The 22,431-nt window shown below is 51.0% G+C and overlaps 20 protein-coding genes across 20 annotated transcripts; 11 read left to right on the top strand and 9 right to left on the bottom strand.

Moving 5' to 3' along the window:
* Window positions 1-13: 13 nt before the first annotated feature.
* Window positions 14-289, top strand: NEDG_00216 (uncharacterized protein; the record flags this gene model as incomplete). Its single annotated transcript, XM_067687634.1, has 1 exon — window positions 14-289. One exon carries the CDS (start codon window positions 14-16, stop codon window positions 287-289), a length of 276 nt encoding a protein of 91 aa, XP_067545342.1.
* An 8-nt stretch (window positions 290-297) lies between these two features.
* On the bottom strand, window positions 298-1,047 carry NEDG_00217 (uncharacterized protein; the record flags this gene model as incomplete). The annotated part of the gene is made up of 1 exon (XM_067687635.1): window positions 298-1,047. The coding sequence occupies one exon, from the start codon at window positions 1,045-1,047 to the stop codon at window positions 298-300; it is 750 nt and encodes a 249-aa protein (XP_067545343.1).
* A 40-nt stretch (window positions 1,048-1,087) lies between these two features.
* Window positions 1,088-2,821, top strand: NEDG_00218 (spastin; the record flags this gene model as incomplete). The annotated part of the gene is made up of 1 exon (XM_067687636.1): window positions 1,088-2,821. The coding sequence occupies one exon, from the start codon at window positions 1,088-1,090 to the stop codon at window positions 2,819-2,821; it is 1,734 nt and encodes a 577-aa protein (XP_067545344.1).
* A 138-nt stretch (window positions 2,822-2,959) lies between these two features.
* On the top strand, window positions 2,960-4,498 carry NEDG_00219 (phosphate transporter; the record flags this gene model as incomplete). The annotated part of the gene is made up of 1 exon (XM_067687637.1): window positions 2,960-4,498. One exon carries the CDS (start codon window positions 2,960-2,962, stop codon window positions 4,496-4,498), a length of 1,539 nt encoding a protein of 512 aa, XP_067545345.1.
* Window positions 4,499-4,508: 10 nt separating this feature from the next.
* NEDG_00220 (ribosomal RNA assembly protein) lies at window positions 4,509-5,363 on the top strand (the record flags this gene model as incomplete). The annotated part of the gene is made up of 1 exon (XM_067687638.1): window positions 4,509-5,363. The coding sequence occupies one exon, from the start codon at window positions 4,509-4,511 to the stop codon at window positions 5,361-5,363; it is 855 nt and encodes a 284-aa protein (XP_067545346.1).
* A 74-nt stretch (window positions 5,364-5,437) lies between these two features.
* Window positions 5,438-5,764, bottom strand: NEDG_00221 (transcription initiation factor TFIID subunit 1; the record flags this gene model as incomplete). The annotated part of the gene is made up of 1 exon (XM_067687639.1): window positions 5,438-5,764. One exon carries the CDS (start codon window positions 5,762-5,764, stop codon window positions 5,438-5,440), a length of 327 nt encoding a protein of 108 aa, XP_067545347.1.
* Window positions 5,765-5,778: 14 nt separating this feature from the next.
* On the bottom strand, window positions 5,779-5,943 carry NEDG_00222 (large subunit ribosomal protein L31; the record flags this gene model as incomplete). The annotated part of the gene is made up of 1 exon (XM_067687640.1): window positions 5,779-5,943. The coding sequence occupies one exon, from the start codon at window positions 5,941-5,943 to the stop codon at window positions 5,779-5,781; it is 165 nt and encodes a 54-aa protein (XP_067545348.1).
* A 33-nt stretch (window positions 5,944-5,976) lies between these two features.
* NEDG_00223 (DNA repair protein RAD51) lies at window positions 5,977-6,990 on the top strand (the record flags this gene model as incomplete). Its single annotated transcript, XM_067687641.1, has 1 exon — window positions 5,977-6,990. The coding sequence occupies one exon, from the start codon at window positions 5,977-5,979 to the stop codon at window positions 6,988-6,990; it is 1,014 nt and encodes a 337-aa protein (XP_067545349.1).
* A 246-nt stretch (window positions 6,991-7,236) lies between these two features.
* Window positions 7,237-8,499, bottom strand: NEDG_00224 (uncharacterized protein; the record flags this gene model as incomplete). The annotated part of the gene is made up of 1 exon (XM_067687642.1): window positions 7,237-8,499. The coding sequence occupies one exon, from the start codon at window positions 8,497-8,499 to the stop codon at window positions 7,237-7,239; it is 1,263 nt and encodes a 420-aa protein (XP_067545350.1).
* Window positions 8,500-8,732: 233 nt separating this feature from the next.
* NEDG_00225 (ribosome biogenesis protein NSA2) lies at window positions 8,733-9,512 on the bottom strand (the record flags this gene model as incomplete). The annotated part of the gene is made up of 1 exon (XM_067687643.1): window positions 8,733-9,512. The coding sequence occupies one exon, from the start codon at window positions 9,510-9,512 to the stop codon at window positions 8,733-8,735; it is 780 nt and encodes a 259-aa protein (XP_067545351.1).
* A 23-nt stretch (window positions 9,513-9,535) lies between these two features.
* Window positions 9,536-11,521, top strand: NEDG_00226 (DNA helicase MCM8; the record flags this gene model as incomplete). Its single annotated transcript, XM_067687644.1, has 1 exon — window positions 9,536-11,521. The coding sequence occupies one exon, from the start codon at window positions 9,536-9,538 to the stop codon at window positions 11,519-11,521; it is 1,986 nt and encodes a 661-aa protein (XP_067545352.1).
* Window positions 11,522-11,607: 86 nt separating this feature from the next.
* NEDG_00227 (E3 ubiquitin-protein ligase RNF115/126) lies at window positions 11,608-12,126 on the top strand (the record flags this gene model as incomplete). The annotated part of the gene is made up of 1 exon (XM_067687645.1): window positions 11,608-12,126. The coding sequence occupies one exon, from the start codon at window positions 11,608-11,610 to the stop codon at window positions 12,124-12,126; it is 519 nt and encodes a 172-aa protein (XP_067545353.1).
* NEDG_00228 (uncharacterized protein) lies at window positions 12,126-12,503 on the top strand (the record flags this gene model as incomplete). The annotated part of the gene is made up of 1 exon (XM_067687646.1): window positions 12,126-12,503. The coding sequence occupies one exon, from the start codon at window positions 12,126-12,128 to the stop codon at window positions 12,501-12,503; it is 378 nt and encodes a 125-aa protein (XP_067545354.1).
* A 36-nt stretch (window positions 12,504-12,539) lies between these two features.
* NEDG_00229 (protein transport protein SEC23) lies at window positions 12,540-14,747 on the top strand (the record flags this gene model as incomplete). The annotated part of the gene is made up of 1 exon (XM_067687647.1): window positions 12,540-14,747. The coding sequence occupies one exon, from the start codon at window positions 12,540-12,542 to the stop codon at window positions 14,745-14,747; it is 2,208 nt and encodes a 735-aa protein (XP_067545355.1).
* Window positions 14,748-14,869: 122 nt separating this feature from the next.
* On the bottom strand, window positions 14,870-16,420 carry NEDG_00230 (CCR4-NOT transcription complex subunit 6; the record flags this gene model as incomplete). Its single annotated transcript, XM_067687648.1, has 1 exon — window positions 14,870-16,420. The coding sequence occupies one exon, from the start codon at window positions 16,418-16,420 to the stop codon at window positions 14,870-14,872; it is 1,551 nt and encodes a 516-aa protein (XP_067545356.1).
* A 47-nt stretch (window positions 16,421-16,467) lies between these two features.
* On the bottom strand, window positions 16,468-17,013 carry NEDG_00231 (40S ribosomal protein eS7; the record flags this gene model as incomplete). Its single annotated transcript, XM_067687649.1, has 1 exon — window positions 16,468-17,013. One exon carries the CDS (start codon window positions 17,011-17,013, stop codon window positions 16,468-16,470), a length of 546 nt encoding a protein of 181 aa, XP_067545357.1.
* Window positions 17,014-17,211: 198 nt separating this feature from the next.
* On the top strand, window positions 17,212-17,502 carry NEDG_00232 (60S ribosomal eL29 domain-containing protein; the record flags this gene model as incomplete). The annotated part of the gene is made up of 1 exon (XM_067687650.1): window positions 17,212-17,502. One exon carries the CDS (start codon window positions 17,212-17,214, stop codon window positions 17,500-17,502), a length of 291 nt encoding a protein of 96 aa, XP_067545358.1.
* An 84-nt stretch (window positions 17,503-17,586) lies between these two features.
* On the top strand, window positions 17,587-18,621 carry NEDG_00233 (exonuclease 1; the record flags this gene model as incomplete). Its single annotated transcript, XM_067687651.1, has 1 exon — window positions 17,587-18,621. One exon carries the CDS (start codon window positions 17,587-17,589, stop codon window positions 18,619-18,621), a length of 1,035 nt encoding a protein of 344 aa, XP_067545359.1.
* Window positions 18,622-18,693: 72 nt separating this feature from the next.
* On the bottom strand, window positions 18,694-21,291 carry NEDG_00234 (uncharacterized protein; the record flags this gene model as incomplete). Its single annotated transcript, XM_067687652.1, has 1 exon — window positions 18,694-21,291. The coding sequence occupies one exon, from the start codon at window positions 21,289-21,291 to the stop codon at window positions 18,694-18,696; it is 2,598 nt and encodes an 865-aa protein (XP_067545360.1).
* A 28-nt stretch (window positions 21,292-21,319) lies between these two features.
* On the bottom strand, window positions 21,320-22,354 carry NEDG_00235 (uncharacterized protein; the record flags this gene model as incomplete). Its single annotated transcript, XM_067687653.1, has 1 exon — window positions 21,320-22,354. The coding sequence occupies one exon, from the start codon at window positions 22,352-22,354 to the stop codon at window positions 21,320-21,322; it is 1,035 nt and encodes a 344-aa protein (XP_067545361.1).
* Window positions 22,355-22,431: the final 77 nt, after the last annotated feature.

The following is a 22,431-nucleotide window of genomic DNA, read 5'->3' on the forward strand; positions in this document are numbered from 1 at the left end:
TGCAGATATTTTTATGGGAGGCCTTTGCTTGCTCGTCTCTCTTCTGGGCCGCTCTCTCAAAAGCTCGGTCGCTGAGTACGCCACGCTCTTGGGCGCAATGTCAGTGCCTGAAGCCAAAAAGATCCTCAATCTTCCCGAAACCCAAAAACCATCCCTGGCCAGCGTCCACGAGCGAGCTTCCCTCCTTCTCAGACGGAACCAAGAAAGAACCTCAGCGTTTGCGCCCTCAGCGTACCTCATTGGGAAGATCGAGAGTGCTAGGGTCGTTTTAAGCGCCGAGGTGGAATAATACATTTATTAATTCAGTATTAGGTGCTTGGTACTGCCGGCCTCAAAGTCTTCCCGGGTGTTCACTTCTTTTATTTCAAAGTAGTTGATCATCGTAGTTAGCACCGCGCCAATGTAAACGGGGTCTGAGTCAGGGAGGAGGTTGTGGGGCATGCTTTTCTCAAAGTAGCTTGGAAACGGGGCCAGGCGGTACCCGCCACCCTCTGCCTCTGTCTCATCAAAGGAGGCTTCTTCGCTCAGGTCAAAAAGGCCTCTTTGCTCAAGCGCTTGGTAGGCCCTTTCCCTTAGCGACGCTTCCCCGCGGATGTAAGCCAGGGATGTGGTGCTCCTGTACGTTGAAGACCCCAGGCAGTTCATAACCTCATCGATAAAAGCGTCAAACTCCATGGCCCGGGTGAAGGAGTGGGGGTATGCCAGGCTGGACTTCCCCACCAGATCGACCGAGCACTCTATGCCGCCGCTTTTCAGGTGCGATAAGCCAATAACGGCTAAATTTTGCACGCCCAGGGCCAGGGAGACAGCTACCGCGGAGTACATGACGGAGATGGACTCAAGGGCCGAGGAGGCAAAGAAGAATTTGGCTAGTTTGTGGATGTCTTTCCTGTCCATATTGCACTGGACGACAAGAAAGAGGTGGAGCTTTCCTTCGAGGTGTTCAAGAGCTTCTGTCTCTGTGCACACTCTAACGGACACGCCCGTTTCAAAGATCTTGTACTCTTTCTCTCCCGTAACTTCGATTATTAGGACTTCTGGCTCCATACAAAACTGGTAAATAAAATTCAAAAAATTTAAGGAGTAAATGGCAGCCCAAGACCAAAGAAACAACGAGCAGGATGGAGTTGAAGAGATAGAAAGCACCAAGATCAAAACGGAACCAACCGATCAGGAACCAAAAGATAAAGACACAGGAGAAGCCACGGATGCAGAAACCACGCCAACAACTGAAACAGCGCCAACAACTGACAAAGATAGCAAAGAGGAAACACCAGCTGAGACCTCCAGGAGGTTCTTAAGCGAAAACACAGCGGTGAAAACGATGGAAACGGCTACACCCGGGGCCCAGCAGTCACCAGGGTACAATCCGCCAAGAAGCAGTGGTGGGAAGCCAGGAATCAGCATGCACGCCGTGCTTGGGATTATTACGATTGTTTTTATGCTGTGCTCAATTATAGGCTTTGTAAACGTAACGTTCCCGAACCTATTGAGCAATGTAGCGGCCACGAGCACCAAGGCACTGATTGAAAAGGACCCGGGGATTTACGGGCGGCTAACTCCAAACATGTGTAAAAACGACCAGTATCGCGGGCTAAACAATGCTTTTGACGGGTACATCCAAACTATTATGCCACTAGTGCTGAACAAAGAGGCCAATGTAAAGATTGCCGATGCTAGCCGAAACATTCTTCTGTATGGAAAGCCGGGAACGGGAAAGACCTTCTTTGCCAGGAAGCTTTTCTTTTTGCTGGCAATGAACGTTCGTGCCCACCTCTTCAAGCAGTCAATTCATGTAGACGATCTTAAAGTTTCAAAGATCCTCAACCAAGAGATTTTGAACGACTTGTTTGACTGCAATGAAGTCTTTGAGATGTACACTATCTCAACTGCCACTTTTTTGGAAAAACACGTTGGAGAGTCTGAAAAGATGCTAAAACAGTTTTTTGCCTTTATTGACGAGCGAGAGAAGGACATGCCTATTTTGATCTTCATTGATGAGGCAGAGAGTCTGTTTGCCACCCGAACAGGCGTTACTGAAGGGGGGGGCGGGGTGAGCAACAGCATAACCAACGAGTGGCTCAAATGGCTTGAGGGGATCGAAGATCGAAGCTTGAAAAGGGTTTTTGTGGTGGCAGCTACCAACAACCAGGAACAGATAGACCCGGCCATTGGTAGAAGAATTGGGTACAGGATTGGCATTCCCCTTCCAGACGAGGAAGAAAGATACGGGTACATTAAGGACAACATCGTGCCCTCTCTCGTCTCAACCAGCGACGATAGTATCCGAAGCCTAGCCAGGAGCAGTGAGGGACTGTCGCTTAGTTTGCTGTCAAACATTGCCATGGACATAAAGAGCAAGACCTACCGAGCCATGCGCCCAACCTCGTTCCACATTGCTGAAGAGCTGATTTTAACTGGAGTTACTGACATGAAGACAATAGAAGAGCAGAAGAAGCAGGAAGCAGCAGAGCACCACCGCCCCGCACCCAAAGACAACGCCCCAAAGAGACTTGCCATGAACATTCCCTACGAACCTGAAGACAGGGACAAAGATTTGCTTATCATTTCGAAGGACGAGCTTGAAATACTTGAATCAAACAACCAACTGGCTGGCACTGGCTCAGAGACAGACAAGCAGGTGTGTACGTCCGTTTTCAGCCACATTGATGTCTTGCGAGATGCTGCCAAAGGCAGGGATGCAACTGATGAGACACAAGGCGCTGGAGCACCCCTCGCTAGCTCTAACCCACCACGACAGACAGGGTCAGGGTCTACCTTTATGGAGAGCATTGGCCAGGTGTTAGGATCAATGGCCTAGAGATGAACAATAGACTGCAGGGCAATAAAGGACCTTGGATCAGACTGCAGGGCAATAAAGGACCTTGGATCGATTGGGCGATTGTCAGACAGTTTCACAAGATGGTGAAAATGGCGAAAGTGGAAGTTTGGGCTCTTTATGTTTAGCGCAGCCTCAAAGAATGCTTCAGGAAGTGTCTCTGCGGTTTTGGGGACAGAAAGTTTTAGCTCGGAGATTCAGTCTAAAAATTTTGTTTTTCCAGTGCAAGTGCCAAAAAAGGAAAAAGAAATAGATGGAAAAAGTTTGCTTCTGGCAGCGTTTATCCTTGGGTGCGGAGTGTGTGCATACGCTGGAGGACACGTTTTGGTCGGCCCCATCTTTAGGAGCGACAAGGCTCTTCTCTGTGCAGTTATTTCACTGATGGCAACGCTTCTGTGGGCTTTTCACCTTCTTCCGCTTGAGGTAACCTCACTGGGACTTATTCCCGTCATTGTTTTTTCGGGGATACTGGCCCCAGAGATGCCAGGTCTTTCGGTGGTGGTTTTTTCGTGCGGGAAAATGCTTGGGCTGTGTGTCTCCCGGGTGGCGATGCTGCTAATGGGGAGCTGTCTTCTTTCGGCGTACTTTGAAGCTCACGGGGGAGGAAAAATGATTCTTCCTTATTTGGTAGGAAAGGGTGATGACTCATCAGTGCTTTTTAAAACAATGTTTTTTTCAGTTGTCCTATCTTCCCTGATGTCAAACGTAGCAGCGCCCATCATCATCCTCTCTGTAATGCAAACAGCTTCGTTTGTCCCACACCCTGCAACCGTGATAGGCATTGCCATGGGCGCCAACCTCGGGGGGATGCTTCTTCCCATCAGCAGCCCACAATCGGTGCTTGGATCAAGCTACATGGGCGCTGGGTGGCTTGAATGGCTCGCGTTTTCCGTGCCCACCGTTCTTGTCTGCTTTCTTGCCGGGTACGTTGCCATTCACCTGATTCTTCTCCCAAACCAGAGCTTTGGCTGGGGCCTCCTCTCCTCAGAGGACTCCCCAGAGGACAGCGCTGCCCCCCGTGAAGCCTCAGAGACGGCGCCGGGGGGAGCAGTTGAATGGAAGATTGTTTTGGCAACGGTGGTTAGTGTCGTCTGCTGGGCCGTCTCTTCGTCTTCCAAAAACAGCCGTTTTTTCTGCGCCGTTCCCATACTCCTTCTCTCACTATCTAAGGGGTCCTCTAGGGTCTTTAACCGCAAAACCCTTGAAATTCTGTCGATTGCCATTGCAGGAACGGCTCTGGGGGAAGGCATTGCCACAACCGGGGTGCTTGAAGATGCGATCCAAAGCGCTATCGCCTACACGGACAACCACTCTCTGGCGTTTATGGTTGTTGTGCTCTCTTTTTTAATGCTTGGCATTTCCTGCCTTGTTTGCCACACTGTCAGTGCTGTGGTCCTTCTCCCGATCTTTCAGAAGGTGGGCGCTGCTCTGAACAGGGAGCAGCTCATTTTAGCAACGGCCTCTCTGGCCTGCTCGTGTGGAATGGCCCTCCCCACCAGCGGTTTTCCAAATATTATTGCAAGTTCGTATAAGGGTCCAGACAATCGGCGAATCATCAGCACCAGGACGTTTGTTGCCCTGGGAAGTCTTTTTACCGTTTTTTCTTGGGGGGTTATTCTAACGCTTGGTGTTTTTGTTATGGGTCTTATTGGCTACTAATTTTTTTAGCATGATGCAACGCAACCAAACAGCTGCGCCGTTCAGAGATAGCACGCCGTTCAGAGAGAGGGACGTAAAACACGCCTTCGTAGAAACAAGCACCTTTGAGGTTATGTTCCCAAAGCACCGAGAGAGGTACGTCCGCGAGGTGGAGGAGTACATGAGAAAGGCTTTTCTCATCCAGAAGCTTTCTCTGGTGGTAGACTACCACGAGTTAGTGCTAACTGTGTCCACAACGGCCCAAACGCGCGACCCGTACAGCCTCTTCAATGGGCGAGACGTCTTAAAGCTGGTCTCCCGAGGGGTTAGTTTGGAAAAAGCCGTTAGAGTCTTTGAAGAGGGTATATCATGCGATATCATCCAAATCAACGTTTTAGTAAGGAACAAAGACGTCTTTATCAAAAGGAGGGAGCGGCTGATTGGTCCCCACGGGAACACGCTCAAGTCGCTTGAGCTTCTGACTGACTGCCACATTCTCCCACACGGGAACACCGTTTCAGCCATCGGGGACTACAAGAGCCTAAGAGAAGTGCGCCGCATAGCAGTTAAGTGCATGGAAAACATCCACCCCATCTATGAGATAAAGCGGCTGATGGTGAAAAAAGAGCTTGAAAAAGACCCAAACCTGAAAAACGAGAACTGGGAGAGGTACCTCCCACAGTACAAGAAGACGCACGGGAAGAAGCGGCCCGAGCTAAAGCCAAAGGCCAAAAAAGAGCAAAGCGAGCAAAACATCCTCCCAGACCCCGAAACCAGAAAGGTCGATGCAGAGATAGAGGCGGGAGAGTACTTCACCAAAACAGCCACCCGCGAACGCAAACGAAAAGATACCAAGTCCAAGCCAGCCACCACCCCTACCGACTGATTGGTTCGCAGCCCCGAACTAAACCCCGCAATCCCGAACACGAAACCCCGAACTAGCCCCGTGCTATTTATTGGCTACAAGAAGTACGCAGGTCTGGCAATGCTAACACCGGCCTCTTTCAGGGCATTTTCAACGTCTGTAAGAGTTAGAGTCAGCTTCTTCTCCTTGGGGGCTTTCTTTTCCTTCAAAGATGCACGCTGGGCTATCTTGTGGTACTGGTACGCACTGGTGGCCACGTCAGTAATGAGCTTCTGGGCCACCAGGGAGACAAGCTTCTTTAGCTTGGGGTCGTCAGACGAAAGACCTGCTTTGGTAAAGCAAAAGTCCAGAACGACCTCGGGAATGAGCGGAGAAAAAGAGTCAAGCCCCTCGTTGATTCTGTTGAATGTGCTGTCGTCCATAAAAATAAAGAAAACTACTGAGGTACTCTTGATCCTCCCGTTGGCGCCAATGACTTTCTCATGTCGATGGAATCGCCCCATTTAAGAACCTTCTCCTTTTTTGTCTCCCAGAGATGCGTTTCCAGCTGTATCCTGTCCATCAGGTCCTCCCCAGAGGTCTTCTGCATGACAAATAGCATTGTATTGACAAGAAGAAAATTTATATGACAGTCATGGAAAAGTCTCGGGACCTGTTTGAGGAAGACTCGTGCACAGAAACGGCTATTGGCCACATTCCAATCGATGAGCTAAAAAAAGAAGGTATTTCCCAGATAGATATCTCCAAACTGACTGAGGCAGGGTTCCACACCGTTGAAGCCCTTGCTTTTACCCCCCGGAAGACTCTACTTAGCATCAAAGGATTTTCAGATGCCAAAGTTGATAAACTCATTAAGGAGGCAGCTAGCCTTGTTCCCATGGGCTTCAAATCGGCAGCTGATTACCACCAAAAAAGGTCGCAAATGGTCATCATTACAACGGGGTCCTCAGAGCTGGACAAGCTGCTTGGTGGGGGGATTGAGTCTGGGTCCATTACCGAGATTTTCGGGGAGTTTAGGACGGGAAAGACTCAGCTGTGCCACATGATTGCGGTCACGGCCCAGCTTCCGTCAAACCAGGGGGGCGGGAATGGAAAGTGTCTTTACATCGACACTGAAGGGACGTTCCGTCCCGAGCGGCTGGTGGCTATTGCAGAAAGGTTTGGGCTTGATCCCGTGGCCGTTCTAGACAAGGTGTCCTGTGCCAGGGCGTACAACACCGACCATCAGAACCAGCTGCTTCTCCAGGCCTCTGCTCTCATGTCTGAGGGCGACTATCGGGTGCTGGTGGTGGACTCAGCCATGGCGCTGTACCGAACGGACTACAGCGGGCGGGGAGAGCTCAGTGCTCGACAGGTTCATTTGGGACGGTTCCTTCGGTCGTTGATGCGACTGGCAGACGAGTACAACATTGCAGTTATTATCACCAACCAGGTGGTTGCGCAGGTCGATGGGGCGAGTATGTTTGCTGCAGATACGAAGAAGCCTGTTGGCGGGCACATCATGGCCCATGCCAGCACGACCAGGCTTTATTTGCGCAAGGGTCGTGGAGAGACAAGGATTTGCAAGATTTACGACTCTCCATCCCTCCCTGAGTCTGAGGCGATGTTTGCTATCTCCACTGGTGGCATCATTGACACCGACGAATAATAAAACGGTCTTCGGGTTTGTTCGTCCCTGTCGTTTCCGCCCTGTCTCTGTTCGTACCCGCCTGTCTCTGTTCGCACCCGTCCTAGCAATCTATTAAGCTTACCAAAGTATAAAAATGAACAGGTTTTTTTGAATGCATCATGGGTGTGTGGCAGGGTGTGTGGTATAAAGGTAGGGCGGCAGTCTGTAAAACAAAGAGGCACCCTGGGACGAGGTAAAACAGAAGTTGTTTAATTATAAGAAGTACTAACGAAGGTTCTGGATAGAGATGTCTGGCCAGGATAGGTTTGGAAAGATGGGTCCTTGGTGGATTAAGTTGGCAATATCAACGTTAAGAAAATAGTTGGCCAAAAAGACAGTTATCATAAGAGCAAGTATCAGTGCTCTTGTGAAAGGAACCTTGATCGAACGAAGTGTCCAGGAGGAAGACCACAGTAGAGGCTTGGTGAGTCTTAGGTTTGTATAGGACGTGTATAGACGTTGAATTAGCAGGAAAAGGCTCAAAAGGTTTCCCAGACCCATAATCCTATAAAGCGTATCCTCCGGAGCTTTCTTCAGCGCCCAAAACAAGGCTGGAGCAATGGCCAGGCCAAGGCACCAAAGAAGAACAAAGATAATTCCAGCGTTTAGGACGTCCCAATAAGTCGTTGGGGTGGTTGTTGGCTGTTTTGGGCGCAGAACAGTTGTATCTGGATCGCTGGTGACAGAGGCTGCTTCTCTTTTGTGGGGGGAGAAGCAAAGGCATGAAAAAGTTAGCAGTGCCCGACCAAGGCTGTACAGAGTTAACAGACAGCCAGCCACAACCAGTGGAGGCCCTAAGAACCGAAACAGAGGATTTATGTGGTAGATGCTCGTTTGGTCGGCGTAGGACATTAGGCAGTGGATGGAGTGCATGGCCGTAATGCTCGTTGATACGTAGTAGAGCGGAAGGGCCAGGGCTTGGCATAGTAGGTTCACCTTCTTATAGGTCCTGGAAACAGTTAGGAGATGTATTTTGGCTGTGTTGTACGCAATTCGGCCGGTTTTCAGCTCCGAGGTCATTTTGACAACCTCTTCCACTTCTTTTTCCATTTTAAGCCTGTCAGGAGTGAAGGGGATGTCCGTTACACCAGGAATGTGTTGTTTAGGATTTTTCTCCAATCTACGAATTTCTTTTGTATAGTACTGCACGTTTGAGTTGAGATCGTCCATATCGTTATCAATGACCAGTATCTTATCGTTGATGGTGTTAAGTTGGTTTAAAACGTTTTCTTGTACCGTATCTAGATCTTTAAAGTATGGGTAAAACCAAGATATGTATGTTTTAACGACCCAAGACATACTTTCTGTCTCTAGAATGACATCTTTGTCAATTTTTTCAATCATGCCTCGCTCTAAATCATAAGCCTTTTTTGCCGGGATCCTTGTGCTGTCAATGGCCTCTATGTGCTCAGATGTCTTGTGTTTCTCATTCTTATGGAGGTCCACGCGTGCGGTGAACCGTTCAGTTTGTTCGTTGCTGGTTGGCATATTTCTCTCTCCTTGGCAATTTTTTTCTGTAAAAATGATTATAGGACCATCACATCTAAAAAAGGAAATTTTCAAACTTTTGTTTAATTGGACAGTATGAACAGGGGTCAATCAGGGACAATGCTCATTCAGGGGCAGGGGTGCTGAGAGGCACAGGGGCCGTAACAATAAGGGTGGTGGTAAAGGTTTATTGGGCCGAACAGGCCGGACGGAGACCCGAATAGAGGCCCGAACTAGACCAAAAGAATGCCATTGACACAGCCATCGTTCTCGGGGTTGTTGGTAATCTGTGCATACTTTCCCCAAATAATCCTCCCGGACTCGGAAACAAGGCCAATAGCACTGGTGTTTACCTCTATAATAGTTCCTTTAGTCAGAAGGCCTAGGGTGGTCATCAGTGGAGAGTTGGGGTTTTGCTTAACGCCCATAATTGGAAGAAGGAAGGTTGCTTTCATCTCGGGATGGGTGATGTTGGCGTTCTTCATTCTTAGACCGGTGGGCCGGATAAAGCGCTCAAACTTTGGAGGCTTTCTGGTGTAGTTGTCTCCCACAAAGCAGGGCTTGGTAACGACTCGCTTCCACTGGTTCCTTTGTCTCTTTCCACTCTTCATGACTTTGAAAGCCTCCGTTTCGGACACTCCTCTCACCTGGGGAAGGGGAACGTTGTACTTCCCCGCTTTGTTCTGTCTTTGCTCTTTTAGCTGGGTTGTAACTGCCTGGATAGCTGCCTGCTTTTCTCTGTCCAGGAGATATGCTGGAATGGCTCCATCTGCAATTTCTTCCTGGGCAACCTTCTTCTTTTTCCGCTCCGCTTGTAGCTTCTCTTTTTTAAGCTGGATCTTCTCTTTTTTGTGCTTCTCTTGGAAGATCTTTGCCCGCCTGCCAAAGAGCTCAGTTGCTGACTTGGCAAGTCTTCTGCCTGCGCGCGACTCGTACTTCTCTTTTCTTATCTGGTAGTCCTCTCGTCTGCCTGATTCTTTGATGGCTTCTTCCACATAGTTGTTTTGTGGCATGTGAAAAATTTACAGAAAATTGAATGGAATATACACGGATGTACTTCCCAGAGGACGCAGAAGCAGATGCTGAGGTCGTTGAGAGATTTTACAGCACAATCAGTGAACAGCTGAGAAGTAAGGCTATTTCCCTTGAAGATATTGAAAATGGGCTCTCCATAACGATGGAGTACCTGAGCAAGCACCTGGAGACAGTTGACAGGTCTGGAATTGACCACCTAAGGTGCGCGCTCACCAAAATCCTTCTCAACACAAAAGAGGTTCTCCAAAAGTGCTACATCAAAATAACGGACTTTTCCACCCCCGTTCCATTCAGCCACCTGAGACACACGATGGTTGGCAAGCTTTTCTCACTTGCTGGGGTGGTGGCCCGCATAGAAAGCGCCAAGCCAATGGCTGAAACGGTTATCTTCACCTGTGGCAAGTGTGGCGAAGAGTTTGAGTGCCAGCTTAAAACCGGCGGAATCTTTGAAAAGCCCAAGCGCTGCCTGGGGAAGTGTCTCTCCAAGAACTTCATCCTCCAGAAAGACTCCATTTACAACCGCTTTAGCGACTACCAGAGAATCAGGCTCCATGAGATCTGCCTCGCTGAAGAGGGCAGGGAGAGGTCGGCCGGCGTGGTCGATTGCATCCTTAACCGAAGCTTTGTCAACACACTTCTGCCAGGCGACGCCATCCACGTCCTTGGCACGGGCATAGCCGAAGAAAACGAGCTGGAGAGGTACACCCTCGCTGTGGCCGTTAACAACCTTACTTTCCTCAAACAAAGAGACGTCTTCCAGGAAACAAGCACCTACACCCCCCAAGAGATGGAAGAGATCCACCAGCTATCCACCGCCCCAGACCTTCTGCCCCTGCTCACCAGCGCCCTCTTCCACCACATCGTTGGACACACCGAGGTCAAAGAAGGCGTGCTCCTCTCCCTGGTGGGTGGAACGGGCAAAAAAGACGCTTCGCGCAAAGAAATCCACACCCTGATGATTGGGGACCCAGGCATGGGCAAAAGCAAGGTCCTCCGACTCGCGGCCTCAGTTCTTCCGCGGAGTAACTACGTCTGCGGGACCACCTGCACCAGCGGGGGCCTGGGGGTCTCAATCCACTCAAAGGCCGGGGGAGAGTACGCCCTGGAGGCAGGCGCCTTGGTGCTCAGCGACCTAGGGCACTGTTTCATAGACGAGCTAGATAAGCTAGAAATGCCACAGATACTCTTTGAGTCCATGGAGAGGCAGAAGATAAGCCTGGCCAAAGCAGGCCTTGTCTGCACCATGCCAACAAGGACCTCAGTTATCGCGGCGGCCAACCCCGTCTTTGGGAACTACCAGGAAGAAAAGAGCTTGTCTGAAAACCTGAGCTTTTCAGAGGCGTTCCTGGCCAGGTTTGACCTGGTTTTTCTGATGATTGACCACCGAAGCTCCTCAGAGGCCGACAGCAAGGTCACTTCGTACATCCTCCAAACACGCAGCAGCCCAGAGCCACCTACCACGTCGCTGGAAACGGCGAGAAGGTACATCCAGTACGCACGCGAGCAAATACACCCAGTTCTTTCCACCGGTGCAAAAAGCCTGCTTATCTCATTTTACACAGAGATAAGAAACACAGGAACCTACAACGGACGACACATCATCCAACCGCCCACGCCCAGGCTGATAGATGCACTCACCCGCCTGGCCGAGGCAAAAGCCAAGATCTTTCTCCGCCCGGTAGCTTCAACTGAAGACCTGACCTACGCCATTGCTCTATGCACCACCAGCCACCCGCTAAAAAAGACGCTTCCCAGAGCCGGCCCCAAAACCAAGCAGTCCATCCACCTCCACCTCCTCAACCACCTCCACAGCCACGAACTGACCCAAGTCACCCACAAAGAGCTTCAAGAACAAGCACAAGCACTTAGCCTCCCAAAAGACGCCATTGAAGGAGTCATTGAGCACCTGAATGCCCATGGATACCTGATAAAGAAGGGAGGAAGCGTCTACCACGTACCCAGGCCTGGAACAATGCCGCCGCCCTGACCTGCCTGACCCCGTCACTGACCGACCATAGCCCAACCCTGACCCCGTCACTGACCCTGATAATTAGTGGGCAAAAAAATAAATAAATGAACGACCTCCCATACTTCTGCCACGTCTGCAGTGCAGTTGTTTACATAGAAGACAGGGTAGAGTGCCCACTGTGCAGAGAATCGTTCCTGGAGGTATACACCGCAGAACAAGAAACAGTGCCATATCTCAACGGCACCCAAGGCGAACCAACCGAACAGCACGGCTTATTTAAATCGCTCTTTGGAGGCCTCTTCAGAACATCCAGGCAGCCCAGACGCCACCAAACAATTACCTCAGATCGAAGAAACTATGCTATTGGCCCTGAAATACACGATATCATCACACAAATGCGCGAAGAGAAGCAAATTGAAGAAAACCCAGCCACCCAGGACCAGCTATCAACCATAAAACAAGTCAACCTCCCAGAAAGTGAAGTGTGCATGGTCTGTCTTAACACCTTCCAGGAAAACGAGGCGGGAGAGCTCTACCCATGCAACCACTACTTCCACACCCCCTGCTCCAATGCCTGGCTGGAGCTGCAGTCAGAGTGCCCCATTTGCAGAAAATCTTTATAATGGCCTACGCGCTGGCCGAAAGAGCAGCCACCTACAAAGAAGCCCTCGTTCGGGAGGTGGTAGGCGCTGTAAAAAACGGCAAAGACGTCTCTCTCCCGGAAATATCCCGAATCGTACCGATCTATCTCCTAGACCCCGAACTAACCCTCCAAACCTACCACAAGCACTTTCAAGAGGTGCTGTTTACCTACCTTGTCTCCATTAAAGCCTGCCAGAGCACAGAGGCGCACAAAGACTTCGTGGCGGAGAGTGAGGCGCTGTACATCCTTCTCTCTCCCAAAAGCAGCTCTCTCTACCCCGCCCCCCCAAACCTGCTCCACCTCCAAGAGCTTCTTTCCCACCCTAACCCTAACCCGAGCCCCTTGCCCGGGAAATAAACGGGTTAAATATTTGTTTTATTTGCAATTAATACGATGGAGGAAGCTATCAGGAGTGTCGAAGAAAAGGAAGGAGTGCGTCTAACCTGGAACACGTTTTCAAACACCAAGGCAGAGTCATCCAAGAATATTATACCACTCGTCTGCCTGTACAAGCCCATGCACGGGTACCACACAGGGAGTCTTCCACAGCTCAACTACGGAGCGGTGCGGTGCGCTAAGGTAGAGTGTGGCAGCGTGCTTAGCCCTTTTTCATCGCTTGATTTTAGCTCCCGGCACTGGGGGTGCCTCTTCTGCGGGCGGATGAACGCTCTTCCCCCGCAGTATCGAGACATTACGCCAGAAAACCTGCCCTATGAGCTGTTCAGCGACAGCACCAGCGTTTACTACCGGAATGCAAAGCCGGGGGCGTATTCAAGAACTTACTGGTTCGTTATCGATGCATGCAGCTTTGACGAGGAAAGGCACGTTCTCCTGAAAGAGGGGCTGCTGGCCACGCTGGAAATGCTCCCGGAAGACGCTTTGGTTGGGGTGATCAGGTACAGCGCCAACATTGAGGTGTTTTCTCTGGAGGACACGACCACTGCGCGCATCCACGTCTTCCCGGCCGTTAAGTACACCTACGCCCTGCTGCAAAAAGCCCTCTCACGCGGGGGCACCGCAGCCACCTCGCCCCTGAGCAAGTTTACCCGGAGAAAGCGCGAGTGCGCCGAGTACCTCGCCCGAGTCTTTAAGAGCCTCCCAATCAACACCTTCCCCGTGCCCTCGATTGAAAGGCCCAAGCGCTGCACAGGCAGCGCCATCCAGCTAGCCAGCGCCATCATGCAGGGCTCGTGTGCGGAAGGAGCTGGGCAGATGCTGCTCTTTGTTCAGGGACCGTGCACCTACGGCCCCGGGGCTATTTCGCCGCTCAGCCTCAAAGAGTCCCTGAGAAGCACGGCCAAAGGCATTGCCAAGCTTTTTTCCAAGGACATGCACTACGAAGAGATAGCTACAGCCATGGGGAAGAAAGGGCACGTGATTGACGTGATAGCCGCCTGCATTGACGACATTGGGTTTGCAGAAATGCGCAGTCTTACCGAGAAAACCGGTGGATTCATCGTTTTTGCCCGGGACTTCAACGCATACATCTACAAGGAGTCAATTCGAAGAATGTTTGCCAGGGCGGAGACCGAGGCCGACCTAGAGACCCAGCCAATGAAGCGAGTCTTTGGCGCAAAAACGACAGTTAAGGTCTCCAAGGGGTACAAAGTAAAAGACGTTGCTGGACACGGCACCCCACAAACTGACGACAAAAAAGGCCTTTTTACCTGGAAGCAGGGCTCGCTCTTTGAAAGGTCAACGAGCGCCCTTATCTTTGAGCACGTTGAAGACGCTCCCTCAGGGGCTCCCGTCTACATCCAAATCTACACGACCTTCACCGACAGTGCAGGGGAGTGCCACGAGAGAGTTACCACGCTCGCCCGGGCGTTCACGGACGCGGCCAACCTACAGCAGCTTGCCAGCGGCTTTGACCAGGAGGCAGCGTGCGTCTTTAAGGCGAAGGAGCTCTCAGTCAACGCAGACAACGGGGACGGGATTGATGTTATCAGGCAGGCAGATAGGTGCCTGATCCGATTTATGCAAAGATTTTGTGCCTTTGACCGGGACGCGCCCTCTTCCCTGAAAATTCCGCCAATGATGAGCTTTTTCCCCGAATTTATCTTCTTTTTGCGGCGCCTGCCGGCCCTCCACACCGATGGTCTTAGTTTTGACGAGGTAGCCTACCAAAGAAGCGTTCTTTTAAGCGAAGACTCTTCATCGACCATGTGCATTATTCGACCGCCCCTGGTTTCTTTCCACTACACGGGAGAAAGGGCGCCTGTTGAGCTTGACTCAAAATCTCTTAAGCCCGACGTCTCTCTGCTAGTGGACACCTTCCACGACGTAGTTATCTGGAGGGGGGACAGCATTGTCTCGTGGATCAATGCAGGCATCAAGGACGACCCAGAGTACTGGTACTTCAGGGACATGCTTGCTTCTCTTGAGGCAGAAGCGAGCGGCATTGTTCAAAGAAGGCTTCCCGTCCCCAAGCTAACGACCTGCAACCAGTACAGCTCCCAGGAAAGAATTCTTCTCTGCAAGGTCAACCCCTCCTCCTCCGTGGCTAACAGCTCCGTGGACGAGGGCCAGATGATTGTTACGGAAGACATTGACTTTTCAAGGTTTTATGAGTACCTGATCAAGCTCGTAGTTGCCAGCTAATAAATCTGCCCCAATACCTACCGCTACCACCCTGAACACCGAAAACCGAAAACCGAAAACCGAAAACCGAAAACCGAAAACCGAAAACCGAAAACCGAAAACCGAAAACCCCTGGCCCATCTCTATTTATTCAAAGTACCCTTCCAGGTTCCATGCTTGCATCTAAACTGGGTAACAAGAATCAGATGGTCTGAGGGATAGTGGTGGGTTGGCAACCCAACAATCTTGGAGACGTACTCGTCATCAATGGCCCCAAGTGAGCAAAGCGGCTGGAGCTTATCGTTGTGCCAGATGTAGTCAATCACCCCCATAAAGGCCGGAGTGAAGTTGGTGAAGCCCATATTTACAAACGAGTAGCTGTTACTCAGAGAAAGACTGTTCGTGTACCCCTTGGAGCTGTACGGCTCATACGGAAGACCAAGCAGGTCCTTGCTGTTCGGCCTAAGCTGCCCCGTGGAGAGCAGCTCATAAAGCGAGGAGGAGGGGAGGGAGTTAAAGTCCCCGCAAATAACTAGCTCTGCCCCGGGGTAGCGGGACATAATCGCGTCCACCTCTTTTAGGAGCATCACTCCCTGAAGAGTCTTTACATCGGGATACTCTGGGTCCCAGTGGATGTGTGCATTGGCCACCACAATGTGCCCCCCGCTCCGCTCCAGAACGACCACCAGCGCAATGTTGTCCCGGCCCATGACCCGGGTGGCAATGTGCTCGTTCTCGGCGGCCATCTTTGAGGCAAAGAGCTGGGAGAGGTGGATGCACTTCTGCTCAACCAGCTGGAAGGTCATGAGCTTCCAAAAGATGGCGCACCCGTCCACCGTTCTTTTTTCAAACTCAGACATCGTCTTAGCTCTTGTTTTCTGGTAGAACACGGCCTCATAGTCTCCGCGGGCCTTGAACTGGTCCTTGAAGAAGTCGAGGTAGCTGGCCGTGTCCATCTCCTGGATGCAGAGAATGTCTGCTCCATAGGACGTTGCCTCCTGCAAAATGGTGGTTTTTCGGGCGTCCCACTGCAGCGCCCAGGCTGGGACGTAGGCAAAGGCCTGGCCCCCGGTGTAGGTGGGGCAGAGAATGTTGTAGGTGGCCACCGTAATGGTGTCGTTAAGCGCTGCCGTGCTGTTCTCCTCCGCGTCGTTAAACACCCACTCCCTCTCCCAGTACGGCACGTTGAGGGCGACGTTGTCCCTGCAGTACCTGATAACCCCAAGGCCCCCCGAGGTGCTGTACACCGCCTGGATCTGTCCCACCAGGGGGTTGCCGTCTAAATCGAGCTTTTCTACCTGAAAAAGCATGCCAAACTCGGCGGGAACGGAGGAAATCAGGTTGCTGCCGAGGCGGAGGTCCTTCAGGTTGTAGAGCCGGCCCAGCTCTTTGGGCACCCTAGTTATTTTGTTGTGGCTCAGGTCAAGCACGGCCAGGCTGGTGAGCCTGGCTATTTCGGCCGGTATCTCGGTGATGGCGTTGCAGGAAAGGTTTAGGGTGGTTAGGCCCACCCACGAGGTAATCCGCGGGGCAATCAGTTTCAGGCCCTGCATCGAAAAGTCCAGGCCTGAGATTTCGTCGTCGTTCCTCTCTGGGACCCCTCTTCTTCCATACGCGCGGTAAGGCAGCCTAGATACGCTCCGGGCGTTTCCTCCGCTTGATAGTCGCCTGCCTCCAAAGCTTTCTTCATCCATGGAGCAGAAAGAAAACAAAAATAAAAAGGGCAGCTAAAGAAATGCATTTAATAGTAGTTAGCTTGGAAGGAGGTCTTCTTTCCAAACAGTTCCTCAAATACGAGACCCATTGGCGCAAACCGGTGAGCGAGCTCTTTCTTGCACTTAATGTCGGTGATGATTTTCTCAAGTCTTGATCCATCGGCTCTAACCAGGGTTCTTCGGTCCACAATGTGCGACGGTGCTGCCAGGTCCTTGGCCACCGCTTCCTGGTAGTCTTTGTACGTTGGTCCCGTTCTGAACCGTTTTTCGCCCTCTTTCAGTCCACTGGCTACTCTTCTTCTAATGATGAAAACTGTTCCTCCAATAGCATTCTCTATGCTGCCAATCACTGCTCCAAGTGTCTTTTTTACTGCGCTGAGCAGAGAGGTTGGAACGACGACGACGGTGATTAGAACGCTGTCTTTGGTGAACTCAACGACTTCGACTTTTTCAAAGACGGCGTCAGCTACTTTCTTCTCCTTTGGTGTTTCTCTCAGCATTTTGACAATGCTCTGGGCGTGTTTTGACTCTTCCTTCTGGGTGGACTTGTCCGTTTGTGCTGCGTGTGTCATGACAGGGCCAAAAAAATAAAAGAAATAAAAAGAGCAGTCGCTGGTCTTGGCGGTGGTGGGGTGGGAAGCGTGGTCTTGGTGGGGTGGGTAGTGTTTTCTCTGCTTTTTTCTTCTAGGAAGGCTTCTACTCCCCTTCTTCCCTAAGTCTTATCCGTAGAGCTCTCTTCTTTATTTTAATTTTTCATCCCCTGTAGAAGAATGGCGAAGTCAAAGAACCACACAAACCAGAACCAGAACAGGAAGGCGCACAGAAACGGTATTAAGAAGCCGCGCCAGGTGGACAGGCTTCCAACCAGAGGCATGCCTGCTGCAGCACTTGCTGAGATGCGCCGTGCAGAGAATGAGAAGTACCCCGTCTCCAAGAAGAAGACGATGTCTTTTGAGGAGAGGAACGCTATGGAGGGCCAGAACCCTTCAGTTGCCAGAAAGAGATACATCGTTAAAATGGGCATTGAAAGAATGGCCAGGAAAGGCATCTACCTCAACTAGACCAAATAAATAGGCTCTTAAAAACCCGGGAAAGTCAATTGCCGCCTTTTCTGCCTCTTTTTTGGTTTCGGGCTTTTTCAAGGCATGGGTATTCCTGGACTGCTGCCAATGCTTAAGGAGCACCTGGTCTATAAGCCGGTTGAAGAGCTGGGCGGGTGTGTTGTGGGTGTCGATGGCTTCTCTTGGCTGTACAAGGCTGCGTCTGTGTATGGGGTGGACCTTTACCTTAACCCCGGGGACAAAGAGGTGGTTCGGAAGTACACCCAGTTCTGTGTGAGGAAGTGCCAGGCGCTTTTGGAGAAAGGGGCGCGTCTCTACTTTGTCTTTGACGGGGACGACCACCCTATGAAGGCAGAAACCAGCCGGAAGCGCCGGGAGAAGAAAGCTGCTATCAGGTCTAGGATTGACGACCTTCAGAGGAAAGGGAAAAAGAGGGAGGCACGAGCTCTAATGAGCCGGTGCATAAAGGTAGACCGGGCCATGGTTGACAACCTTATCACCGAGTTGGATGCTCTTGGCATTCAGCACATTACAGCGCCGTATGAGGCAGATCCTCAGCTGGTGTGCTTGGAGAAGGACGGGTTGATTGACTTTATTGCAACGGAGGACAGCGACTTAATTGTTTACGGGGGGAACAGGATCCTGTTCAAGCTTAACGAGGCGCATGGCGGCGAGCTATTCGACCGGGAGCAGATTCTTCAGAAGTGTCCAGAGGCTATCGCTTGCCTGCTTGGGAGAATGAAGGAGATAGTTGCCTTATCGGGATGCGATTATACTGAAGGCATCAAGAAAGTTGGGTTGCTGACGGCCCACAAGCTGATGATGGAGTACAAGACGCTTGAGGGGTGCATTCTTCACCTTTCAAAGAAAAGCAGCATTGACCTTGACTACCTAGACCTGTGCATTCGGGTGGTTTGTACCTTCTACTTCCACATTGTTAAGGACCCGCATACGAAGAAAAGAAGGCATCTTTCAAGCGTCAGTGGGTCACAGGACGCGTGTCTTGACTCTTTTGCGCTTGAGGACATTTCCTTTGTGGGGAGTCTTTCTGATCCCGTGCCTTCCTCCCACTCGGCACTGAGTCCACAAGCTGTCTCCATTTCTACCTTGGTAGGCTGAGCACTGGGCTTAGTTTGGTGGCCTGTTTGACCTGAACTGTCCCCTGCCGGGGCAACTGTCCTGAAAATAAAGCTATTGTTCAGGCTTGGTGGCGTCCTTTGGTTTGTTGGCGTCTTTGGTGGTGTCCTTTGGTTTGTTGGTGTCCTTTGGTTTGGTAGTGTCTTTAGGAGTGTCCTTTAGTTTGGTAGTGTCTTTGGTAGCGTCTTTGGTGGTATCCTTTGGTTTGTTGGCGTCTTTGGTGGTGTCCTTTGGTTTGGTAGCGTCTTTAGGAGTGTCCTTTGGTTTGTTGGTGTGTTCTGGGGTGGGTATGTTTTGGGGTACGTTTTTGGGCCTGGTTGCAATCTGTGCTTTAATGATGCCAGTAACGATTTCATCGTCCTTGAACATTTGCAGGAGGGCGTGCATGTACACTTTGTCCTGGGTTTGCAGTGCCTTGATGGCAAAGATAGCAAATTCTGGGATGTAGATCGTATCTTTTTCTGTTGACTCTCCAAGAGCTCTTCCCAGCTTTGTCTGTATAGATGCTAGAAGGTGTTTGAAGGTTGACTTGTTGTAGACACTTAAGCACCGGTCTATGTTCATGAAAAGAAACATTGCAATGTACTGCTGAATGTGTGGTGCGATGTGGGTTACTAAGAGCGTGCTCATTGAGAGAAAGTGCATAAACCGTTTGTCCTGTATCTCCCCCGTGTCAACAAGCTTGTCCATTGCCTGTTTTGTTAGGATGAGAAAGTGGACGGTGAAGTATCCCCAAATGGTTTCCTTAAGAGCCGTAAGTGCTTGAACGCTTTCGGGTGTTTTCGGGTTTTCGGGGTTTGAGCCCTGGGTCTGTGGCTGGGTCTGTGGCTGGAACTGTTCCACAATCTCTGCTACTTTGACCGTTAGGTCTAGGGCGTCCTCAACCAGTGAAAGAAAGGCGGAGACTGCGATAAAGTCTTGGTTGGGAAGCGCGGTAAAGAATGAGCCTTCAAGCGGGTCTGCGGCCTGCGGACTGTTCCACTGGAGGATCTGTGTTCGTAGCTCTTCTTCCGTCTGCGCAGTATAGTACTTAATCTGGTCGTACTCTTTTTCGGAAACACGTAGTGTTTCTCTGAACGTCTTTTCTATGGAACACACAAGCTTGTCCAACACTTCTTGTGTACAGGTTATGAATTCTTCTTCCAGGCCCTCAGTCATCAGCTCTATAAATTCTTCGGCTGCCGCTAAAACCTCCTCAGCTATGTGCGTGTACTTCCCTAGCGAGTTTGGGCGCGGTTTCGGGAGCTTGGCTGCCTTGTTTATCATTGCCAGAAGCGTTTCTCTCTTTTTCTCAAAGCATTTGCTTATACCAAGGTCCTGAAGTTCTTTGGTGGTGTCTTCCACCCCCGGGAAAAGGTCGTGGTGCACCAGGGACAGAGACCGCGCGAGAATGCGCGAAATCCCGTGAACTGCAAGAAGGCATTCGTCTGTGTTGATTTCGTGGATGTTTAAAATCGTGGTTTGTGGCACCTCGTCCCTCTCAACCTCTTCTTTCATGTCCATTCCGTACTTCGTGACAAACGTGTCGTGGTAGAGCTTCATGGCCTCGGGCGTTCGTTTTATCGTGGTGATGTCGTAGAGCTGCTCCTTCTCCTTGCCGGCGTGCGTGCTGTCTCCCGAAAGTCTTCGGAAAAACTTTGATATCCAGGTCACAAACAGATCAAGCACATCTTTTTCGGTCGTGGCAGGTGGCAGCGGCGGCAGTGAGATGCGGCTATGTGTTTTGTGCTCTATCTCGGAAACAGTTATCTCCCTGAGTATGCTGGAGCTGTACCTGAGCCGATGCTCTTTCGCTGGCGGTGGCACCTCCCTGGCTTGTTTAACAAGACTAACCGTTCGAGATAGCAGCACTTGTATCTCATCTGCAAAGGCGGGGAGAGTTTTGGAAAGAGCTTCTTTCTCCTCCTGCCTGGCATCGGACTTCTTCCGCACTGTGTGCCGCCGAATCGCAACTGACGCCTTGTTGATCGTTTCAACAAGCCCTTCTTGAACAGCCTCGTGGAGGGTGGTTAGTAGTGACCCGTTGATTAGCGGGAGAACGTGCACTTCCATGTCGGAAAGCTCTTCGTTTTGGAGGACGTGCCTCCTAACCCGCACCTCAATCTCTTTCTTTATGTGCCAGACCCTTTCTTCCGTGCGCTTCTTGATCTCGGACCGCACAGACTCTGTTTCCACGTACCTTAGAGACTTGGACACTTCCTGGAGCCTTCCAGCGAAGATGTCCTTGAGAGAAAGCATCTCAACGGCCAGGACCTGCTTTAGGCGCTTTTCTTTTTCTTCGCCTTCGGCTTGCTGTCTTTCGTGGGTGAGGGACTCGAGGTAGTGGGCTATGCTGGGCGCGGCGAATAGTTGTTTGAGCCGGCCAGCTTTTTCTTTCGCTTCTTCTAGGGTGGCGTGGCTCGCTTTGAGCGCCGTGTGGAGGCGGTGGTACTCGATCGCCGAGTCTTTGAGCGTCTCGGAGTTCTCCCGGATGACTCCATGCATCCCGGCGGTAAGCATCAGATGCCCGCTCTCAAACTCCTGGTGCTTGGCTTCTGATGAAAGGATCGCTTGGAGGGTCCGGCCCGGCTCAAACACATCTAAAAGCGTCTCGGGGAAGTCAACCCGCAGCTTTCTAATCGCATCCTCTAGCTTCTTGACGTCTTTATTCATACAAACAAAAATACTTCTCTTTTTCAGGTTAGCTCGCCTCGGGCTTGCCCTCTTTATCTTTCATTAGCTGAAGATACTTTAGCCGGCACTGTCTCCCGTTCCGGGTGGCTATTTCTTTCGAAATAAGCGCCCAGTCCTTTGACATGCTCTCTGCGAGCTGGAGAAGCTTTTCTTCCTCCTCCGGGGCCCAGGGCGTATTGTTAATGGTTGGATCGAGAATGTAAAGATACCTTTCTCGGCACTGGAACCCACTCCGGCCAGGAACTGATTCTTTGATCTTTTTCCAGTTGCCTTTTTTGTGGAGCCCAACGGCTTTTAACAGAGCTTCGTCCTCCTCTGCTGTCCACTTCCCCCGCCTGATGTATGGGGCCAGCTTGCGAATGTACCGGTACATGCACTGCCTTGGCGTTTTGCTTTTAAGATGGGTGGCTATCTTGATCCACGCTCCAGCTGTTTCTGACTGGGCTAGGTGGACAAGAAGCTCATCTTCTTCGGGCGTCCATGCCGAAGAGATTGCCTCTCTTTGCTGGTGCGCCTTGTACCTGAGAAAGATGGACAGCGGCGCCCTTCTTAGTTTGGTGTACAGCTGCGGCCACTTTCCACTGGCTAGGAGAATTTCTTCGTCTTCTTCCTGGGTCCACCTTCCCTGGATGTAAAAAGGGTTTTTCGGGCTGTACCAGACCTTTTGGCAGGTAGCTACAGGGAGAGACGCCGACTCTGCAATCGTATGCCAGACTTTTGCATCGATCAAAATGTTGGTGGAAGCTTCTTTTCTGGCATACTCCGCGGCGGTGTCTATGATGCGCTTGGTTTGCGTTGTAGAAATGGCCTCTTCTGGCGTACTTCCATCCAGGTGCTCTCGAGTGAGCAGCATTCTTCGTTTGGTTTTTTTCCGGGTAGCTGCCAAAAGCTTCTTGGCCACTGCGATCATGTCAAGCCGCACCAGCATGTCTAAGTACTCCTGGTGCTTTTCTGCCTGGAGTGCTCTGTTTGCATTTAGCAGTTTTCTTTCAACTGCCTCAATGTCTACCTCTTCGGCACCAAAAAGCTCTTCTTCTTCCATGGCAATGGCAATAAATTTATTTTAGCGAAATTACTTATCGCCTGTACATCCCACCAAACCCGAACGCTTGCCCACTC

The sequence above is a fragment of the Nematocida displodere genome (genome assembly GCF_001642395.1).
Source record: "Nematocida displodere strain JUm2807 chromosome Unknown 1, whole genome shotgun sequence".
NCBI classification, from domain to species: Eukaryota; Fungi; Microsporidia; genus Nematocida; species Nematocida displodere.